The 18,406-nt window shown below is 42.0% G+C and overlaps 1 protein-coding gene across 4 annotated transcripts in view; it reads right to left on the bottom strand.

The window, feature by feature from the left end:
- Positions 1 to 702: 702 nt before the first annotated feature.
- CEP112 (centrosomal protein 112) overlaps positions 703 to 18,406 on the bottom strand; it is a 158,253-nt gene continuing 140,549 nt past the window's right edge. For 2 of the 4 annotated variants that reach the window (XM_039562628.1, XM_039562629.1), the window contains exons 25-28: positions 18,195 to 18,284; positions 4,423 to 4,524; positions 2,014 to 2,072; positions 703 to 1,149 (exon numbers count right to left, since the gene is read on the bottom strand). In XM_039562628.1, the coding sequence (XP_039418562.1) occupies positions 1,146 to 1,149; positions 2,014 to 2,072; positions 4,423 to 4,524; positions 18,195 to 18,284 (255 nt within the window). In that variant the 3' untranslated portion in view covers positions 703 to 1,145. The remainder of the gene's footprint in view (positions 1,150 to 2,013; positions 2,073 to 4,422; positions 4,525 to 18,194; positions 18,285 to 18,406) is intronic. The other 2 variants (XM_039562631.1, XM_039562630.1) reach the window with 2 other exon arrangements.

Below are 18,406 nucleotides of genomic sequence, written 5' to 3'. Positions count from 1 at the left end.
GGGACCCTCTGAATTCTGCCAGGCCACGGCACGGGAGCACCGGTGACACCGGGGCCAGGCTGGAGAGGTGGCCATCCCCTCCAGCAGGGTCTCACTGGTGCTGCCAGGGCCACAGCTGGACTTGGAATAGGAATTTCTGCCCCTTCTCAAGCACTGTGCCTTGATCCCAACACCAGCAGCAGGATGGTGCCCAGGAAGAACAAAGCCATTCCCGTGTTTGACAGATCTAAATGCTCCCATTCCAAACGTACCAATGTCCACTCTGGCTCATGGATGGCGAGGAGATAACAGCACTGTCTCATGGCTGGCCAGCTCTGAGGGCTGACCAGGTCCTTCAGCTTTCCATTGCTCCTCAAACCTTATCCCAGAAAACCCTCTGGAATCTGCTCAGATTTCCCAGGATTGTCGCGGAGAGCCGGCACACGCCCACATGGCACCAAGGCCATATCACTTATGACTCTTTTCCAACAACACCCATGACTGTATTATCAGTCCATGAGGAAGGAATTCCCTGTGCCTGGAGTATCCAACCCCACTGACAGCCAGAGCTGCCTGCATTGCCACCATGGTGCTCTCATCCTTGTGCCAAGATAACCCCTTGAAACACAGCACATATTCCCACTTAACAAAGCCATACAAAACTCCCCTGGCTACTGAGGTGGGTGAGATGCTCAAGCAGGACAATAATGTCAAAACAAAAAGATAAGAAAATAATAATATTTTAATATTATGTAAACACATGGACGCAGAACGATGTCAAAATATGTTAGAATATCTTGGACAATAATAATAGTAATAGAAAATGGGGTTTTCTTCATGTTTTAAGGTGAAAAAAATGGTATTGGGAAGAAGTAACAAAAATATTAGTAGAGCAAAGTCTACTTGCTCGGTAAGCGAGCTCAGCATGGCGTGAAACCGTGTATCAAAAGCATAAATCTGTAATAAAATAATGATAAAAAAATAATGGAAGGAAGATACAACAAAATCCATGCTGGCATGAGCTATGAATATATTTTCATGAAGTTCATTTTTTTGTGCTAACAAAAGAACCACTAATCTTTGCATTATAATTTACAAGAGCCAAATCTTCAAACCTATTCAAAGCAGTCCATTTGGCAATCACAGAGATCCCACCGATCCATCAGTTACCTGCAAAGGAAGAGATTTTTGTTAGTTATACCTTATTATTCTTATTATAAGAACACAACAGGCTGAAAGCAGGGCTGGGTCCTGTGGGCAGCGGGTCTGGAGCTTTCTATTTATCTAACAAAGTTACCTATGCTGGACTTATTACCAAGGATCTATGACATTTTCAGTTTCCAGTTAGCTTTAGCTAATTCCTGTTAACAAGTAATTTAGGAATAATATTTTCACACAACTGTCACGCTGCTAACCTTCTCACAGTTGCTTAAATATCTCACAAATGCTGACACTATTTTTACGAGCATGCATTCTTAGTTGCAGAAACCCTCATGTGAGATATGAAATACCATCAATGTCTATAAATACAGTAAAGATGGAGTGGCTTTCCTAGGAAGTTTCCTTGTACTCACCTCTCCATGTGAATCACTTACTCTAAAGGCACAGCCAGGCTTTTTATGGCTGCAGCAGTTGCCATAATTTATACTGGAGGGTGTAAACGCCTCAAAAAAAAAAAGCTCAGGCTTGTGGAGACCCGGTGCTTTGAAGATGTGATCTGTAATATTCTGCCTTGCATCATTGTTTTCTATCTTAAAAGGAGGTGGCATCACCACAGAGCCGCAGCTGTGCAGGAGCCACCGCCTCATCCTCGACGTGCAGGCAAAGCCCAGACTTGCAAAGCACCTGCAACTTCTCTAATCTTGCTCTAGCAGTACTGACTAAGCACTGGGGAAAAATTCTCAGATGCTTGTTTACTGAAAATAACCTTTTAAAACTGCACCCATGTTGGAGGGTTTGAATTAAGCTGTAAAACTTCAAGAACTGGACCCACAGGTGTGAAATGGTACAAATTGATCAAAGATAATCCCATACTTTTTGGCATGGTAGGTGGTCAGGTCTTCCTGGAGGACTCTCTTCAGCAGAAAACTTACCTGTAAAATACATCCCACGTGAAAATAGGGTACAAAATTCCAATTAATATATTTGTGCTCATTTCATAAAAGGAATTTTTCTGGTCTCTCCTGCCTAAATAAAATGTGGTAACACTTTAGCTGCATAGAAGAATGAATATTTAATAGAAGACTGTTCTCTTGGCTTCCCTGGCTCTCCTCTGGCTGTGCACTCTACTCCTACAGGAACAGAGTCAAACCAGTTGTTAAACCCAGCTGGTGGTACCATCTGGGCTGTGCAAGGGCTTGGGAGCTCCCATTCTCCTCGCAGCTCCCATGGGATTCCTGTGCTCTGATCCCTGCACTTTTGCTCTTGTGATTAAGGTACTCACCTGTTCTTCACATTAATGCTTATTAACACACTGCATCCCCTGTTGGCCATCTCACCAGGAGCAGACAGTCAGGCAGCAATCCTTTATACTTAGCAACATGTTTAGAAAACTTCACCCAAGCCTCAAGTATATATTCCTTTCCTGCTGTTTATTTTTATCCGCACACGGTGCTTTTACCCAGCCTATCCTCTTCATCCTCCTCCAACAATAAATAATCCTGACAGGTGCAGAGATTCCAGTGCCCTTTTTGTCTGATGTTTTCAAACAGGAATTTCAACAATTTTCAAAGAGCAGGACACCTGTGCTTCAGAGAGAGCCCAGCTCCCGGAGTGGTCTCTGACGCCAGCGCGTGTGGAAACACAGCCAGCAGCGATGGATTTCTGGGAGAGCACCCAGGTTTTCATGTGTGCAGTTACTTTTACTCCTTTGAAATGCTGCTGCTGCTGCTGCTGCTGCTGCTTACAGAAGCCCTGCAGCTGGATATCAGATTCTACTTTTTCTTTTTTAACTCATTAAAAGGTGTGGTATTCTTGTATTAGCTCAGAGCGACGCTTCCTATCAGGCAGTGCTAAGAGTCCTTTTAGGAGTCTTTAAAAATAGCTTTTTACTATCAACTGGAAATAGAATTCCCCAATAGACCCTTAAATATTTATTTCCCACAACTATTTAAATGAGAAAGAGCATCACCCCCACTAGGGATCCCTTGAGGTGGAAGCAGAATGTTTACAACCAGAGTGTTGAAGTTGTGTCACCACTTGCACAGGGAAATGTTGAGTTTCCACCATGAAAATTTCCTACTTCCATTGAAGGTGGCCTCTGCCAGGGGAATTGTCTCATGCAGAGCAAACTATGCTATAGAATAACCCTTACGCACTGCAAAGAGAGAAAAAGGGGACAAAACCCCAAATACCTTGAATTACCAATCATCTCCATAGAGAAGATAGCATAAGACAGAGAAATGAGATGTTGTAGATCAAAAATTTCTAGAAAAATGGTCCTGAAAATTGGCACAAGGATGTGATGAAAATGGGCCTGAACTTGCACTCCATGTCCTCAGGTTTCTGCTTTTCCCAGAGCTCAGGGCAGCTCTGAGTCACCAGCTTGGCACTGTCCTTGTCCCAGTTCTTCCTTTCAGCCAGGACATCCCAGATCCCAGATCCCAGTCCTGCCCAGCTCGATTACATGCACTGATGGCATTTTCCTTGGATTCCCATTATTCCACAGCTATGATCACCCTTCTTTATGGCTATTTATCCTTCCTCACTGGAGTTCAGGCAACGATGACATTTTGTTTTCTTCCAGCTCCCAGTACACTGAATAGAAAAGCCCCAAATAACTTCTGTAGAAACCATGTGCAAGAAACACACCCAGTTCATCAGAAGTTCCCTATTTCCAATCACATTTGGATATTCCTATTAGCCAATAATAGGAATAATAGTCTAGTTCATATAAATCATACTGATTCTGCATTATTGTAGAAGAGCTGGTGGTTTGCAATGTTTAAGACAAAACATTACAGAGCCTTTTTATATAGGAAAATGTAGAAATATCACAATGATAATTTAGACAAATATCTTTAAAAAAAATCCCATATGCTTTATTACACAGGCTGGAAAGAAAATAAAATTATTTCTAATCCTCTTCTTCACCCCCTATAGGCAGTCTCGAAATGATCCCTTCAGGAGAAACAGGGTAAGGGAGATGAAAGATAACTGTGACATGTATTTGAAAGGCTGAGGAAAAAACCCTAATACTGAAAAAAGCACAGTTTTTCCTGGAAGAAAAATCTGGGACCAAAAGATACAACATGGTAGCTCTCAAATTGGAGGAGAAAAGTTTTGTGAAATATGACTGAGTGAAAAGCATGTGAGTGCTGCCATAATTTGGTGTTGAGACTTATTCAGTACTTTTGGCCAAACTTCAGAGGGTCATAACCTCCTGTCTAGAAGAGACGGCTTTTTTCCAGCCCAAAATGCTCAAGATGAATAATAAGAATTTACCTGAGATTTTAAAGATGAAATGGTGTCTTCAAATTCCTTCTTGGAAGATGCTGGCATCAGCCCTTTGAGTATTTTTTCATATTCTTCTCGTACAGTAATCAACTATAACAGAACAAAGAGAAATTTTTATAGAGATGGCTGCTCTTAGATGCTGGAAAGTACATTTTTTTGCTTCTTTTGCCCAGTTTGGAGGCCAAATAAACACAGGATTGTGCTATCAAAAGGGAGAGGGAAGGAGAGAGAAGAAAGATCAGCAAAGACCTGTAAAGAGCAAAAGAGGTAAAAAAGACAAAGAAAGAAAAAGAAAAAATAAAAATAAAAAATAGATGGAGAAGGAAAAAAATGAGAAAGGAACAGTAAGGCATTTGTTTGGGACATGGTCTGAAGAAGCAATAATCATTCTTAAATCCAGCTGAACTGAGCATTTATGCAGACACACCTTGCAAATTGACAGAAGTTTTCTGTCTGTCTTTGGTGGGATCCGAACCAGGTCAGTGGGGTGACATTTGTCCCTTGCTCCCTTAGACAAGGTAAGTTACTGTTTCCCAAGATATATTTTACAAAATTTCTCAACTTCTAGGTGCTTTCATGGACATTTTTAAAAATTATTATTCACCATGCAACTATTTTTTTATTGTACTTTTTGTCTTCCTCAGCTTCATGGAGACTACAGGACTTTCAATGAGTAGATTTGAGCATCTTAGACCTGTTCCAAGACCCCAAAACAAGGAGGTTTGAATAGGGGGAAATTTTCATCTGCAACTTTATTCAACAGATGCTGAGTAAACAGGAGCTACAGAGCAGAGTTACATGAAGAGAGATCAGGTGGAAGGGTTGTGCTTCTTATCTCTCCAGAGTGGTTAGATTTGATGGAGTTTTGACCTGGGGTAACACAGAGAGTGTGGCTCAGGTCAGCCCATCACGTTCCTTCTTGGCTGAATCAGGGCCCCACATCGGTAGTTAACTCCCAATAGGATTAACTGCTTAATTCAAATTAAGCAAAGACTTTGGTGTTTTTCTGGATTAGCAGCTGAATATGTAAATAAAGGATCAAAGGGCTTTGATATCAGATTAACTCATAAAATACACTGAAACTTTCAAATGGAATCTTTTTTTTTCCCCATGGGTTACACACCAACGCCATTTGGTGCTGGTTTTACATTCCCAAATAGCTGACATCTACCACTGCAACCACAAATCCAACCCTCAGTCTTACACCTGAAGAAGCCACAGGTTCCAAATCCCAACTCCCAGAGCTCCCAGGGCTTCCACACGTGAGAACCCGAGGCCGAGTTCATCCCGACACCATCCCATGGGAACAGCAGCTCGTGCCAGAATCTGCATTATGCAGCGTGCAATTATCAATACAAAAGGAATAAAACAATCTGACGAAACGTTAGGAAAATTCTCCCTGATAGGCAGGAGGAATTGCCAAATCTCTATGCAAATGGACAATTAGAGGCTTTCCTTGGGAACTGCAAGGAAGTGATGCCACTATGCAAATCTGAAGGGAACAAAAAGAGGTGAGACAGGAAACCTCGTTTGAACTTCACTTGTGCATAAGCCAGCAATCAAAATTTATGTTTTTGAGGGCTACACCAATAAATTTATGCTACTATTTCTATCAAGGCTTCCAAAGTTATGCATAAGTACTGTGCCAGGATAAATATTTTCTGAGCCAACAGCTCATTTGGGTGGGGACCTTGATAGAGCAGGAAACATATATTTCAGTTGATTCAACATGTTCCATTTATTCTTGGTGAGACAAGACCAGAAACAGGCAGCCAGAGCAGCAAAATGCTTTTATTTCTTAAATTTTGATTAATAAAGATCTATTTAATGGGTAAGAGGATCTGGATGATCACCTTGCCAATATGCAGATGCAACAGAAGGGTTTTTTTTACAGCTCTGTGAGGGCAATAATAATTTTCTAATTGTGCAACAGTTTTCTTGCAACCGGGTCACTGGTTTTAATGGTTTAATCTGCAGTTGTCCTCTAAATAAGTGCTTTCACAATGCTGGGAACATTTGTTATTAACTTTGCAGAGCAGCAGAGGATCATTCCCTTCTGACACAGGTGTTTCTTGGAAAGTCAGGAAGAAGAAATGTTGTATTGTGCTTTGAAGTACGGAGATATCTTACAGGGTCAGCTGAGAATGGAGAAAGAAAATGAGAAACAAGCCCTGGTAGCTGCGGTTTGGCTTGCGGCTGATCCCTTACTCTATTTCAGAGACAAGACATGCACTTTTTTTTACAGTGAAACCTGTTCTTTTGGATACAATTCCAATTTGTTTGAGAAGACAAAACATGCTACTTTCAGCTCTGCTCACTGGTAATTGCATCACAGTAAGATGAAAATAAGTGCCCAGCTGTTTCCTGCCATATTATGGTAAGCAACCTGCTGGTACTTTTGGCTGAAGTCACTATCAAGGTTTATTGACCCAACAGATAAAATAGTGCATGGCAAAAATCTAAATCTCTTCTTACAACTGAAAAATAACATTCAGTGGGCTAATGGATACTCATTTTAATGGCAGAAGGCTTTTATTTTTTAACACTTATTTTTCACCAACGAAAGCGATGTCTGCAGGGATAAGTTTTTTTGTGCCTTAAAGGCTTTTTTTGTTCTTTTATAGCCTCAAGCTGCCTCCCTAGGATCCACAAACACTGTGTCTCCTCTTGCACTCTTGAGGGATGTTTAAAATTGCAATTCTTCATCCCTCAGGAGGGCTTTAGTCTGCTGGATGAGGATGGTTCTATTTCATTTACTTGTGTTCATTTTTCTTCGGTCCTGAGAAAGCTTTTTTTTTTTGAAAAATCATTTTGGTGAGTTGATTTAATCCATGAACTCCCAGGAAGGTTTTACAGCTTTTAATATTAAGCTGCCACACTGTTATTTGTTTATTCAGGTTGGTGGCTAATATATGAGGTTTTGAGTTTGACCATCAATCATCTTTGGTGTCAGCAGAAAGCTGAAGTTGCCACACATAGCTCATGTGTGCTTGGTCACGTGGTAAATTAGTAAAAAAAGAAGATATAAATAGTGACACAATTACATCAAGTGATGCAAAAAGCAGGGGACTTGGAATTTCACAGCTACACTGAACTTGTGTTGGGCATTGACCATTCTCAAAGAGAGAAAAGCTGGGTTTGATGCCCAGAAGAGAAATAGCCAAACCTGAGCTTTCCAAACCAAGCAGCCAGGCCTGGCCCAGTGCTTATCAGCAGAATCACAGAATTGTTTAGGTTGGAAAAAGCCTTTAAGATCAAGTCCAACCATGAACCAGCACTTCCAGGGTCACCACTGCTCCATGTCCCTCAGCATCACGTCCACACATCTCTGCAATCCCTCCAGGGATGGCGGCAACCACTGCCCTGGGCACTACTGCAAAATCAGCTTCAATTCTACTACTCCAAGGAGTCTTCTGGTGGCACAGCTCAGTTTTGCAGCCACTCATCTTCTCTACAAACCTCAGCGGGATGTTTTGGGGCTGGATTAGGAGCCAGTGGGAGCACATTGGCTCCTCACTGTGCTCCAGTCTCTCTCCTTCCTTTCTGAACAACCTAAGCACATCCAGGAGGAATACAGTGTCTTCACGGTGACCAGATGAATTTTAGCCATGTGCTACCAACAGCCTGCAAAGCACAGGGTATTCTGTGTCTCTTCCATGCCCTGCACCAGATCCTACTCAGGTTCCCAACACCCAAATCTTCCCTCCTTACAGCCCACAACTCTGTGATGCTGAGTTCATCTCTGGTGCAAAATACCCATCTCATAAAAAAAAAGAATCCAAAATTCAAAAACCCCAAACAAACACAATCTTCTCCAGACCTTCCACCTGTAAATGACTTTATCAGAACCAGGGGAGCATAAGGAAACTGCAAAAGAAACTCTGAAGTAAATGAAGGGACCACAGAAAGTTGTTCGAGTTCCTCTAAAAAAAAAATCTTGTCTCAAAGGGCATGAAGTTAACGTGTTTATGTCAGATAAGAATCAAAAGACAGTTGCCTTAACCAGGGTGTTGTGGCTTTTTAAAAATCTTAATTTCTGCCTGTTTATAATATTTGTGCAGGATAATGTGTGCCAGGGAATACTAGAATAGTGACCAAAAGGCATAATTAGGATCTTCTAGTTGTTACCAAATTTTCTCCATGTTTCAGGATGAATAAGTAATTTCCTCTCTCTCCTAAATCTTTTCCTATTTAAACGATTGTGTGCTATAATGCTGTTTAAAAGAAAAAAATCCTTAAAAAGGTTATGGATCTGTTCTGCAACATCTCTGAATGGAGACAGGAAAGACCTGCTGCAATAAATCTGAAGACAGGTCAGGGTTCCAAAAAGGTAAAAATAACCCCTTCAGTCTTAGGGAGATCATTTAATCTCAGAATAAAGTCTCCTCTTTCTAAATGAGGATAATAATAATAACAATAACAATAATAATAATAATAATATTATTGCATAGGTCAGCTTCATTCAGGTGGTTTGAAGACTGCTGAAGGAATTTTCTGAAAGCATTTTGAGAAGGGCAAGTGAAGGACAAATTATTACAGTGTCATCCCAATTTAAAAAACTTAATCAACAAAAAAAAGAAGAACCAAAAAACCCACCAAAAAAGACAAACCAAAATGCAACCAAAAACCCAAACAAACATGCAAAGAGTGATTAATCACTTCTTGTTTGTGTCCTCCCTAATTGCAGAGACTCCTTCTTTGCTTCTCAGCACTCCTGAAGTTTTAAGCAAGCACAGCTCCACTCCCACAAAACCTCTGTGAGCCCAGATGTGCCCTTTCCTCCCTCAGCTGGCCTGCAGGACGCTGAGCAATGTCCCCGAACCAGGAACAAACCAACCAAAATTGGCAATTTCCTTAAATTTCAGATCTCTCCGGTTTCTATTGTAAGAGAACATTTAACTGGAGCTTGAAATCTTCTGCAGTGATTTTTCCTAATGAAGAATCCAATGATGCATCAATTGTTTCAGTGAAGATCAAGGTCTGAACATTTGTTTTTTCAGAAAATCATCAGACACGAATATCTGCTGCTTTTGAGTCCACATTCTCTCTGGTTTCAGGCACTGGGAATTTCAACTCTCACTGTGCAAGGCCGCTGAAATATGGTTCCCCCAGATTTAGAGGAACAGCATGCAACTCGATACAAATGTTCTCGGGTTCTTAAGAAAAGTAATGAACACCATAAATCCCATTAATTCGGCTCAGCTGAAAACAGCGACCGGGCAAGATCAGCTAAGCAAGTTATTTTGTCAAGTGACCACCATGTTGCTCTCCACTGAGAAAATCCTGCTGGAGCACCTCCCCTGTACTGACAGTTCCAATAAAACATAAATTGGTGACATAGCCGTCCCCTTTGTTTGTCTGTCTGTAGCCAGTAAACCATCCCAGCATCCAAGACATTTTTGCCTTGTTGTTTTACTAACCCACGGGGACCTCCAGCCCTGCCGAGCTCCTCGCTGGGCACTGAGTTTGCTGCTCCAGGTCATTTTTTTCTTTTCCCAACCTGCATCCAAGTGGCCTTATTACTTCAGTGGCTTGTGTTCCCATCTCTCTTTTCTTAACCAAGATCTCCCACCTGGAAAATCCTCTGTTTGTAGTTAAGCAATCTGAGTCCATATAATTCATAGCTGCAAAAGCAGCTTTTTGAAAAAACCACCACTGGGCTGCATATGGCAAGAACAGCATTCCTGGGATTACACGACTTGGAGAGGAATAAAAGCTTTCACTGTCAACACCAGGGAACAACCAGGAATGTTGTGGCTAGAAAATTCACGCTGTTCTCTCAGCCTCCCCCTCTCCAGGGCTCTGCTATTGTTACAGCTGGGATTTGGAGGATCCCGGACTTATTTTCTTCTCCTTCCAGATGACTCATGGCAGATGCCATCTTTGCTCCCCCAGCACTCTTCCCCTCAGCTCCTGTCACTGCCAATTCCTTTGCTGGCCCAGGACGTTGGGATTGCAGAGGAAGGTGAGGGAACATGGGAGGAAACCCCCCTGACACCCCCTGATCCAGAGGAACCAGACCCAAACCAGCCCAGCTGCTCCCCAGTGCTGCTGGGCCAAAGCTGAAAACACAGAATCACAGAATATTCTGGGCTGGAAGGGACCCACAAGGATCATCAGGTCCAACACATGGGGTTAATTTCAGTCTCTGGCCATTCCTAATGCGCTATAAGGATAATTAAGTATGAAATAAAGCTCTGAGCATCTCTGACACCACTGCTGGAACACATTTATGTGTTTCGGTTTTTCATTCCAGCACGTTACCTTCCACACAATCCCTCCCATCCGGGGTGGCTCAGCAGGGAGAGGTTACAGTGCCTGATTCAGGAGGTGCTGAGTGCTCCCCAACACCAGCGAGAGCTGACAAAGCTCAGCAGCAGCAGGATCAGGCTCCGGATTTTCACACCGACTGTGTGAACAAGCAAATATCTGTAGATAATAATCAGAAGCTACTTTTACGACCACCATTTCCAAGAACAAAAATCCAACCAGCGTCTCAACTGGAAAAGCATCTGCCAGGCTTGCAGAGCCTCAGGGCTGGGCAAGGATGGGCAGTGCAGGAGAACCACGGCTGCGCTGCCTGGGTGGAATTCCCATGGATGGCATACAGTGCTGACTACACTGACAACAAAATAAATAGTACCTTAGAATTTACATGAAGTTAAAGATCACCATAAAGTTGGTCTTTTCCAGTCCTTTTTACCTCCACTGTCTAGAAAGAGAGACTGGGACAGTTCCCTAATTAAACAGGCATTGCTGGGAGCTAAACTGGAGATGAGGTGTTGCTGCTCTGCTCATCCATTGGCTCCTTCAGACATTCCCATTTCTTCTTTTTCTTTTAATTCCCTGCAATAAGCACCAGTATCGCTGTTCCTTGCAGTCCTACTTTAACAGCTTCTGAAAGAGCAAAGTTCCCTTAATGGATAGTATGTAAGCAAACCACAGATGCTCTAAAATGAGGTACTGCCCTCTTAAAAGAAAGATCTCTCTCAGTCACTATTATTTAAGACAAAGAGCAAGAAAAGTGACATTTTAAAATACTCTCTCATTCCTGCATGCTGCCATATGAGAGCATATTCTATTCCCTTTTGGTAACAATTCCCTTTTCCCTTTTAACTATTTGTCCTGTACTTTCTGTTTGCTGTCTTTCTCCAGCTGTCCACCAAGCTCCAATAATTCATTCTGTTTTATTCAGGAGGCGAATATTTGTGTATTTTCCAGTTGTGTCTGATTACCAAAGCTAACATTTGATCACTGACTTCCACACATGCACCATCATCCTTGACTCCTTTCCCTTTGACAGTTGCACAGTTGGTGAGAGCCTCCTCTCCCGCAGTTCCTGCCATATGGAGCTCCTGGGAACTTTAAACTCCATTGATTTCCAGCTCCTTTCAAATCCCACCTGCAAAGCTGTTTTTCTGTGCTTGAATCTCAGCTTCTATCTCCTCCTGCTAATCTGAAACCTCATGCTATACAGAATAATTTACTATATTCATCGTAATTCTCTTTCCTTTCATAGCTGGCAAATAAAGAAAATGATACACAAATATAAAATGTGTCAAATGCAAAATCGTGATTTATCCTAACGATCTCAGTCTTAATGAAAAACTGAAGGGTGCTGTTGTATCAAAGTGATTAATGAATATATGAGTGGATTTGAGCATAAGGTAGACAGACTACTAAGGTAAAAAGGGGTAGAATTGAGCTCCAAATAATGTCTGTGGTCATTTATGGTACCTAAGTCTACAATGCCCCATCACTGGAAGTGTTCAAGGTTGGGCTAGACTGGGCTTGGAGCAACCTGGCCTAAGGAAGGTGTCCCTGACCATGGCAGGGGCTGGTACTGGCTAATCTTTAAGGTCCCTTTGATGCCTTTTCCTGGTCTTAAAATCAAGAGTCATATACGGTTAGAAGGGGAAAAGGGATTTTACCTTGGTATTTATTTTAAGGATCCTTAGGTGTACATGTCCAGGTCATATGCATTGAAATGCACCCCGCCGAATATGCCCCCCTCAAAAGTTCTGGTATAACATTATAGGTTTTACTAATTAGCAGATCTATCAAAGATTCCCCAATGAGAGGCTCGAGTGAGCCCCCCTCCCCAAGGAACCTTCCCCTGGATGGTTCTATCTCAGTTTACAGAATGTGTTCTGGAGAGGACCTTGGGCTCTGGGGCACACTGATCCCTGGCTACCAATCTTCTAAGATGTTGAGTCTCCGAGGTGAACAAACAAGGCCAAGAATGTAGGCGAAAAGCACTAAGAATACAGAAGTTGTAAAAAAGGTACAACAGGGTATAAAAGAAAAGGCAAAAGATCATCATGGCATCACTTTCCAACCCAAACAAAATTCTATGAAGTCAACATTGCCATACATCTATGGGGCACCTATATCCATGAAAAGCCCCTTCCAGAGATACAACCAGGACCAGACTGATTCCCTCCTCTGGGAGGAGGGAAGGCTGAAAAGACACCCAGAACCTCCCCAGAACTGGATGCTGTGGTCTGTGTGTGCCAAACAGCCCGAGCAGTGCTCCCGCTCCCATTGGATTCTTCACTGCTGCTCTCTGGCTCTCCAACATCTTCTTTTCAATAAATACTTTAAATGTGAAATTTTCTCACCACAAGTAGTTAGCAAAGAAATCCCCTATTGTGCAGATGTGAAACCATCAGATTTTCAGCCTGTGGGGAGCTGTGTCCCTCTGCCTGTTGGTCTTCTGCATTTTTCACAAGGTTTTATGGGAAGAAAACAACTGAAGCACACAGGTCCCTCCTGAGCCCAGTGCTGAGGGTGTCAGCAGAGCAGTGGGTGCAGGAGACACCACAAGGTCCCTCAGCCACACAGAACTGCACAAAAAACAAACACTCTTCAAATCCATCCTCTCGGATCCGTGCTGGTCACAGACAGAAACTGCAGGAACTATTTTAATGTGACAATATTTGGTGGTGTAGTTCCTGAAAATCACAGTGGAAATTTCTCTCAGGTTCTCACTCTCCTCCCGACGGCTCCAGAGGCTGCTGAGCCCCAGCAAGGGCTGCTCTCAGTGAAGCACTGCTGAGGTTTAAGATCGTCCACATCCAGGCTGAGCTTCCCATTTCTGTGGGAGCAGAAATGGCTCTCTGGGGGAGAAATTTTGGAAGCATTTCAGTGACGTGGGTTGAAGCAAGCAGAGCAAACAGCAGAATTTCATCACCACCTCCAGCCGTGCTGACTGGTTGGATCTCAGTTTCCAAAGTGGCTCACAAAGGCTCCCTCCATCCTCCTCACTTGCAGCTGGCCACAAAGCCAACCTGGGCTTTTAAGTAACCTAACCTAGAGCTTATTTGCCTGATTCTGGGAGACTGTAACATGTTCTGAGAAAGACAACACTTTGAAAAAGTCTGGGAATTTCAGGCAGGGACCCCATGCTGCCATCTGATGGTATTTAAAACTCTCTGATACCTTTAAAAATCACAGAATCATGGAATCATGGAATGGTTGGGGTTGGAAGGGACATGAAAGATCCTCTCGTTCCAATCCCACTGCCATGGGCAGGGACAACTTCACTAGATAATTTCTAAGAAGAAATATGGACAAAAAGCCCTAAACTAATGGGCTAATATTACTCAAGTGTCCCAGCCAACATATTAAGAACTCCTCGGGACTCATACCATGGACATCAATGTCTATTGCTCATCTGTATCTCACTGATTCCTTGCTCCCAGCTCCACAAATCCACTGGCAGCAGCACTATTCCCAGCAAGGAGAAGGTGTGGCAAGCCTTAGAAGTTTCCCTGTGCTACACAGCAACTGAAATTTCAGAAGGATGCATCACAGCATTCATCTGACAACAAATATATTTAGTTGGCATGGAAACAGTAAGTTGGGCTGAATGTGGTAAATATCCAGCAGTCATAAAAAATCGAGCAAGTCAGGATAATAAACATTAGAAATGAAAACTGGCTGAATGCTTTTGAATCATGGCTCTTTTACAATTATCACTCCTGTTTTCATTTGAACATGAGTGAAATCCACTTAAACTAAGCTGTTCCATTTTATGCCAAATACTTCTATAACATCCTCATTCAGATAACTCCTTTCTCCTTTTTTTATAATCTGTTTGAGGAAAAAGAAATTAAAGGGCTGAAAACCTCCATTGCTATTCTCCTTCATTTCCTCAGCAATATTAATGAATTGAACATAATTGATTTTCTGTCTGAGAATCTCTCTACTTTAAGACTCTATTTATGACTTGACTGCTTGGAGGTATCCCTATGGTTTGAGTACCTATAGTGTTGCTACTTTAGTTGTTTGCAAACACAAGGAACTTTTCCCCCCTCTATTATCCCAAATTTGATATCATACTCAATCCAGATCTATGGGTAGAAACATTAGAACAAGGAATGAAAAGAATAGGATTTTTTTTCTGAGAAATTTCTTGCGTGTAATTCCCAAAGGACAGATTCCTGGAGCTTTTTAGTAAACTGAGTTGGGGTGATTACCCTTGAAAAAAGAATTTGAAATGAAATGAATGCTAAAGAAGTCTAGGTAGTAAAAAGGATCACTACCATGAATTTTTATACAGGCCCCAATTCAGCAAAACTTGTTGCACATGCCTAAATTCCTGGATTTGTTCAGCTCTCAGTGATGTGTGTCATTTTTAATTACACATTCACAGGATGTAGAGACTCCTGTATGAACAATGGAGATTTTTTAACTATGACTGACAAATGCACAAAGCCACAGGACTTAAGAAATGTTTAGTAGGAAATCTCGTCTCACATTAGATCCAGGCACACATCAGAGACAACCAAGGGATACATTCGCTCCAAGAGTACATGATACAGGAACACAATGGGATCACTCGACAGGAAGCTGATCCCAGAGTTATGTAGGACTGAGATACAAGAAACTTCAGTGCTGCTTTGCAAGGAAATGGTTTGGACACACCCAAATTTGCCAGAAACCTTCCCAGACTGCTTTAACAGTCTTGTGACCGTACATATTTAACAACAACAATATATAGAAAACGATATAATAGAGTTTTTACATTCACTTTCCATGAATACAATTATTTATGTCTCAAGAAGCTGGACATCCAATTTTTAAAGGAAATATCCAACACTTTGACCTGAAGAAAGATGATACAGCTCTGAGACTCCACTCTCGAAGTGCAGCATTACGGAACACTGGAAAACCAGGACAGAGACAGGACAACCTTTATGGAAAAGACAAAATAATTTAGGCCAGCACTTTTGAGAAATGTCATTGGAACCCATCATCCAGAGATCGTTGCCATATGGCACCACTGGTGAGACAACACAGACACAACGTGATTGCACCAACCCACACTGTAAAATGGGAGAGAAAAACTAAACAGGAGTAAACACGAGTTCATCCAAGAACACAAAGTATGGGAATGGAAAAGCTCCATAAAAACAACACCTCCTCTCCAACTGCAGCACCACACTCGCCTCTAGAACAGCTCAGGGTTTGCTGACAGCCCAACGTATTTTCTCCCCTTTATCTATAGGATAGTCCGTCTCCCTGGATAATTACAATAATGAAAGGTTAAGCCTGTGCGATCACCAGAGGGTCACTGTAACAAAGAGTTAAACTTTGTGGCTCTGTCAGCCATTCTTAAAGGCTGAAGAGTTATAAGGACATTGCACTGGAAAAACAGCCAACATGGAGCACCAAGATACCACCCAACAAGCCATAACGAGAAACAGCTTTTTAGTTTTAATTAAAAGCACAACAAAATGTTTTTTCATGTCTCATTCATTTGTTTGTTGTTGTTATAGAATCAAAACACAAGATTTTTGCTTTTAATGAAAAACAGAAGCTCTTTAACCCTCTCTCCTCCTTATTTATAGACATGTAAAAGCTTGGAAAAGTGGCTTTTGTAATGGCGCCAGCACAAATCTCCATGTTTTATACAATTCTGATTCACACAGTATTTGGTAAAAGCAGAAAGCAAGTTACTGCCCTGAATATTTCAACTCCCTGATCGGCTGATGAGTTGGTAACTACTGTTAACACTTGATGAACATGTTTACAGGTAGCCTGGCCAAACCTAGTAACTGGAAACATGTCAGAGCTGTCACTTTTCCGTTTTTCTTCTGGAGAGATAAGCAGAACTAATGAATTAGCCAGTCACAGAGAAGACAAATAACAACTTCCAAAATGCTTGTCTGCAAAATAGACTGAAGCCACCTAAACCAAACCAGCTTCAGCGGCTCCAGCTGCTTCAGGAAGTCCCAATGGATGAAAGGCAGAGACAAAATCATTGATGAACTTGGATATGAGCTCTACCAAATCTGCCAACACAACTCTGCAGGAAAAGCTCAAAGATGGACAGCACACTGTAATTTCAATAACATTCCTGTTCCATTATACTGGGGAACAGGATGTTACCATCTGAACTAGTTCTTCATTAATTACGCCTGGACAGGAGAGTTCTGTAGGTTAGTTTGGAGAAGATGCTCATGTAGGAGGAAACCTTGAAGGCAGAAAGGGGGGCCCACCCTGTGAATCTGCATGTGCAGCCTTCTACCTCTGTATTTCATGAGTCACTTTTTATTTCTTCTTCTGGATCCTTCTCAAAATGGGTCAGAAAAAAAAAAAAAAGGCAAAATGGCAGTGGCAGAGACTAAAGAAAAACATAAAAAATGAAGAAATTTGGAAGAGGATGTCCCTCATAGCGTGCAGCCAGTGCTGTTCCCTGGGAGGGACAAACATGCATTAAAGAGCTGATTTTCCTCCTTCTTTTCCAGGAGACTGAAGCCAAAATGCAATGCTTGTAGGCCAGCTCACTCACTACACCAAACTCCTCCAAGTGCTGCAGGCGCTGCAGCTAAGGATGAGCCTGGCCCAACATCTGGATTTGGGAGGCAGAGGGGGGACAGAAAGGAACAGCTCATCACTGACATTCCAGAGAGGAAATACATGAATTAAACACCAAGGGTGACAGAGGATTCCCATGTGCCAGTAGGATAACAAAAACTGAGGAAAAAATACTTGAAATTAATTACTATTACTCTTCTATAACCACCCCAACTGATTATTCCTGCAGGTATAGAGTTAGAAATGCTTCACGTAGGATACATGCTGTTGATATTGTTTACTCAGCACCAAATAAAGTTCTCAAATGCTTCAAAATCTGATTTGTATTAGAAATATATAAATTCCTATCTGATTCAGGTATTCATCAGCTGCATATTCTCCTGCATATTTCAATTTAATCTGGTTTGAATGCAGATCATTGACTTTCTGTTCCTGTACTGCCTGGAAACAACACATTCTATTCTGCTCAAAGCACACTAAATAATCTCTGACTTCACTGGAAGTGTCCAGAAGAATTTTAGCACTATTAATCATCTGAAACTGTTTACAGACATGTTTGGACAATGAATGCAGAAGATCAGGACTAAAGATCATTTTTAGCGGTTATTTTCCAATTCCCTTCATACAAACCATTAAAGAACAGGTTCAAATAGTCTCAGAAACCTCTATTAAAACACTACAGTCAGTTGAAAACAGTTCAAAATAAATGCATCATTAACAGCTAGAATAGCTGAAATACCAACTTGCAATAGAGAGCAGCAGATAAGTATTTGCCTGAAGGGTTCAGACAGTTTAATTCTCTTTTATTACCAACAAAACAGAAAAGAAAGCTATCTGGGAATTTTGCAGGAAAATATGTGCTTTTGCTTTGATGGAAGGTATTATTTTTAACCGTTGCACCTCCTGGCTCAAGGGATGGGGACAGCACCCAGTACCTGCTCCTGGGCCTTGAGCTCGTTGCGCTGGAGCCTCCTCTGAGCATCATAAATCTGCCCACGGTAATTCTCCACCTCGTCCTGCAAGGCCTGGAACAACACCAAGGGATGCAAAACACACGTGAGAAACATGGGACGGCAGCAAAACTTCCAGGTCACGTCTTCCAGCAAGCTGGGGAAAGAAGCGGAGCACTCTGAGTCCAGCTGAACTT

The sequence above is a fragment of the Corvus cornix genome, chromosome 18, assembly GCF_000738735.6.
Source record: "Corvus cornix cornix isolate S_Up_H32 chromosome 18, ASM73873v5, whole genome shotgun sequence".
NCBI classification, from domain to species: domain Eukaryota; kingdom Metazoa; phylum Chordata; class Aves; order Passeriformes; family Corvidae; genus Corvus; species Corvus cornix.
This window is presented reverse-complemented; position numbering and strand designations above follow the sequence as displayed.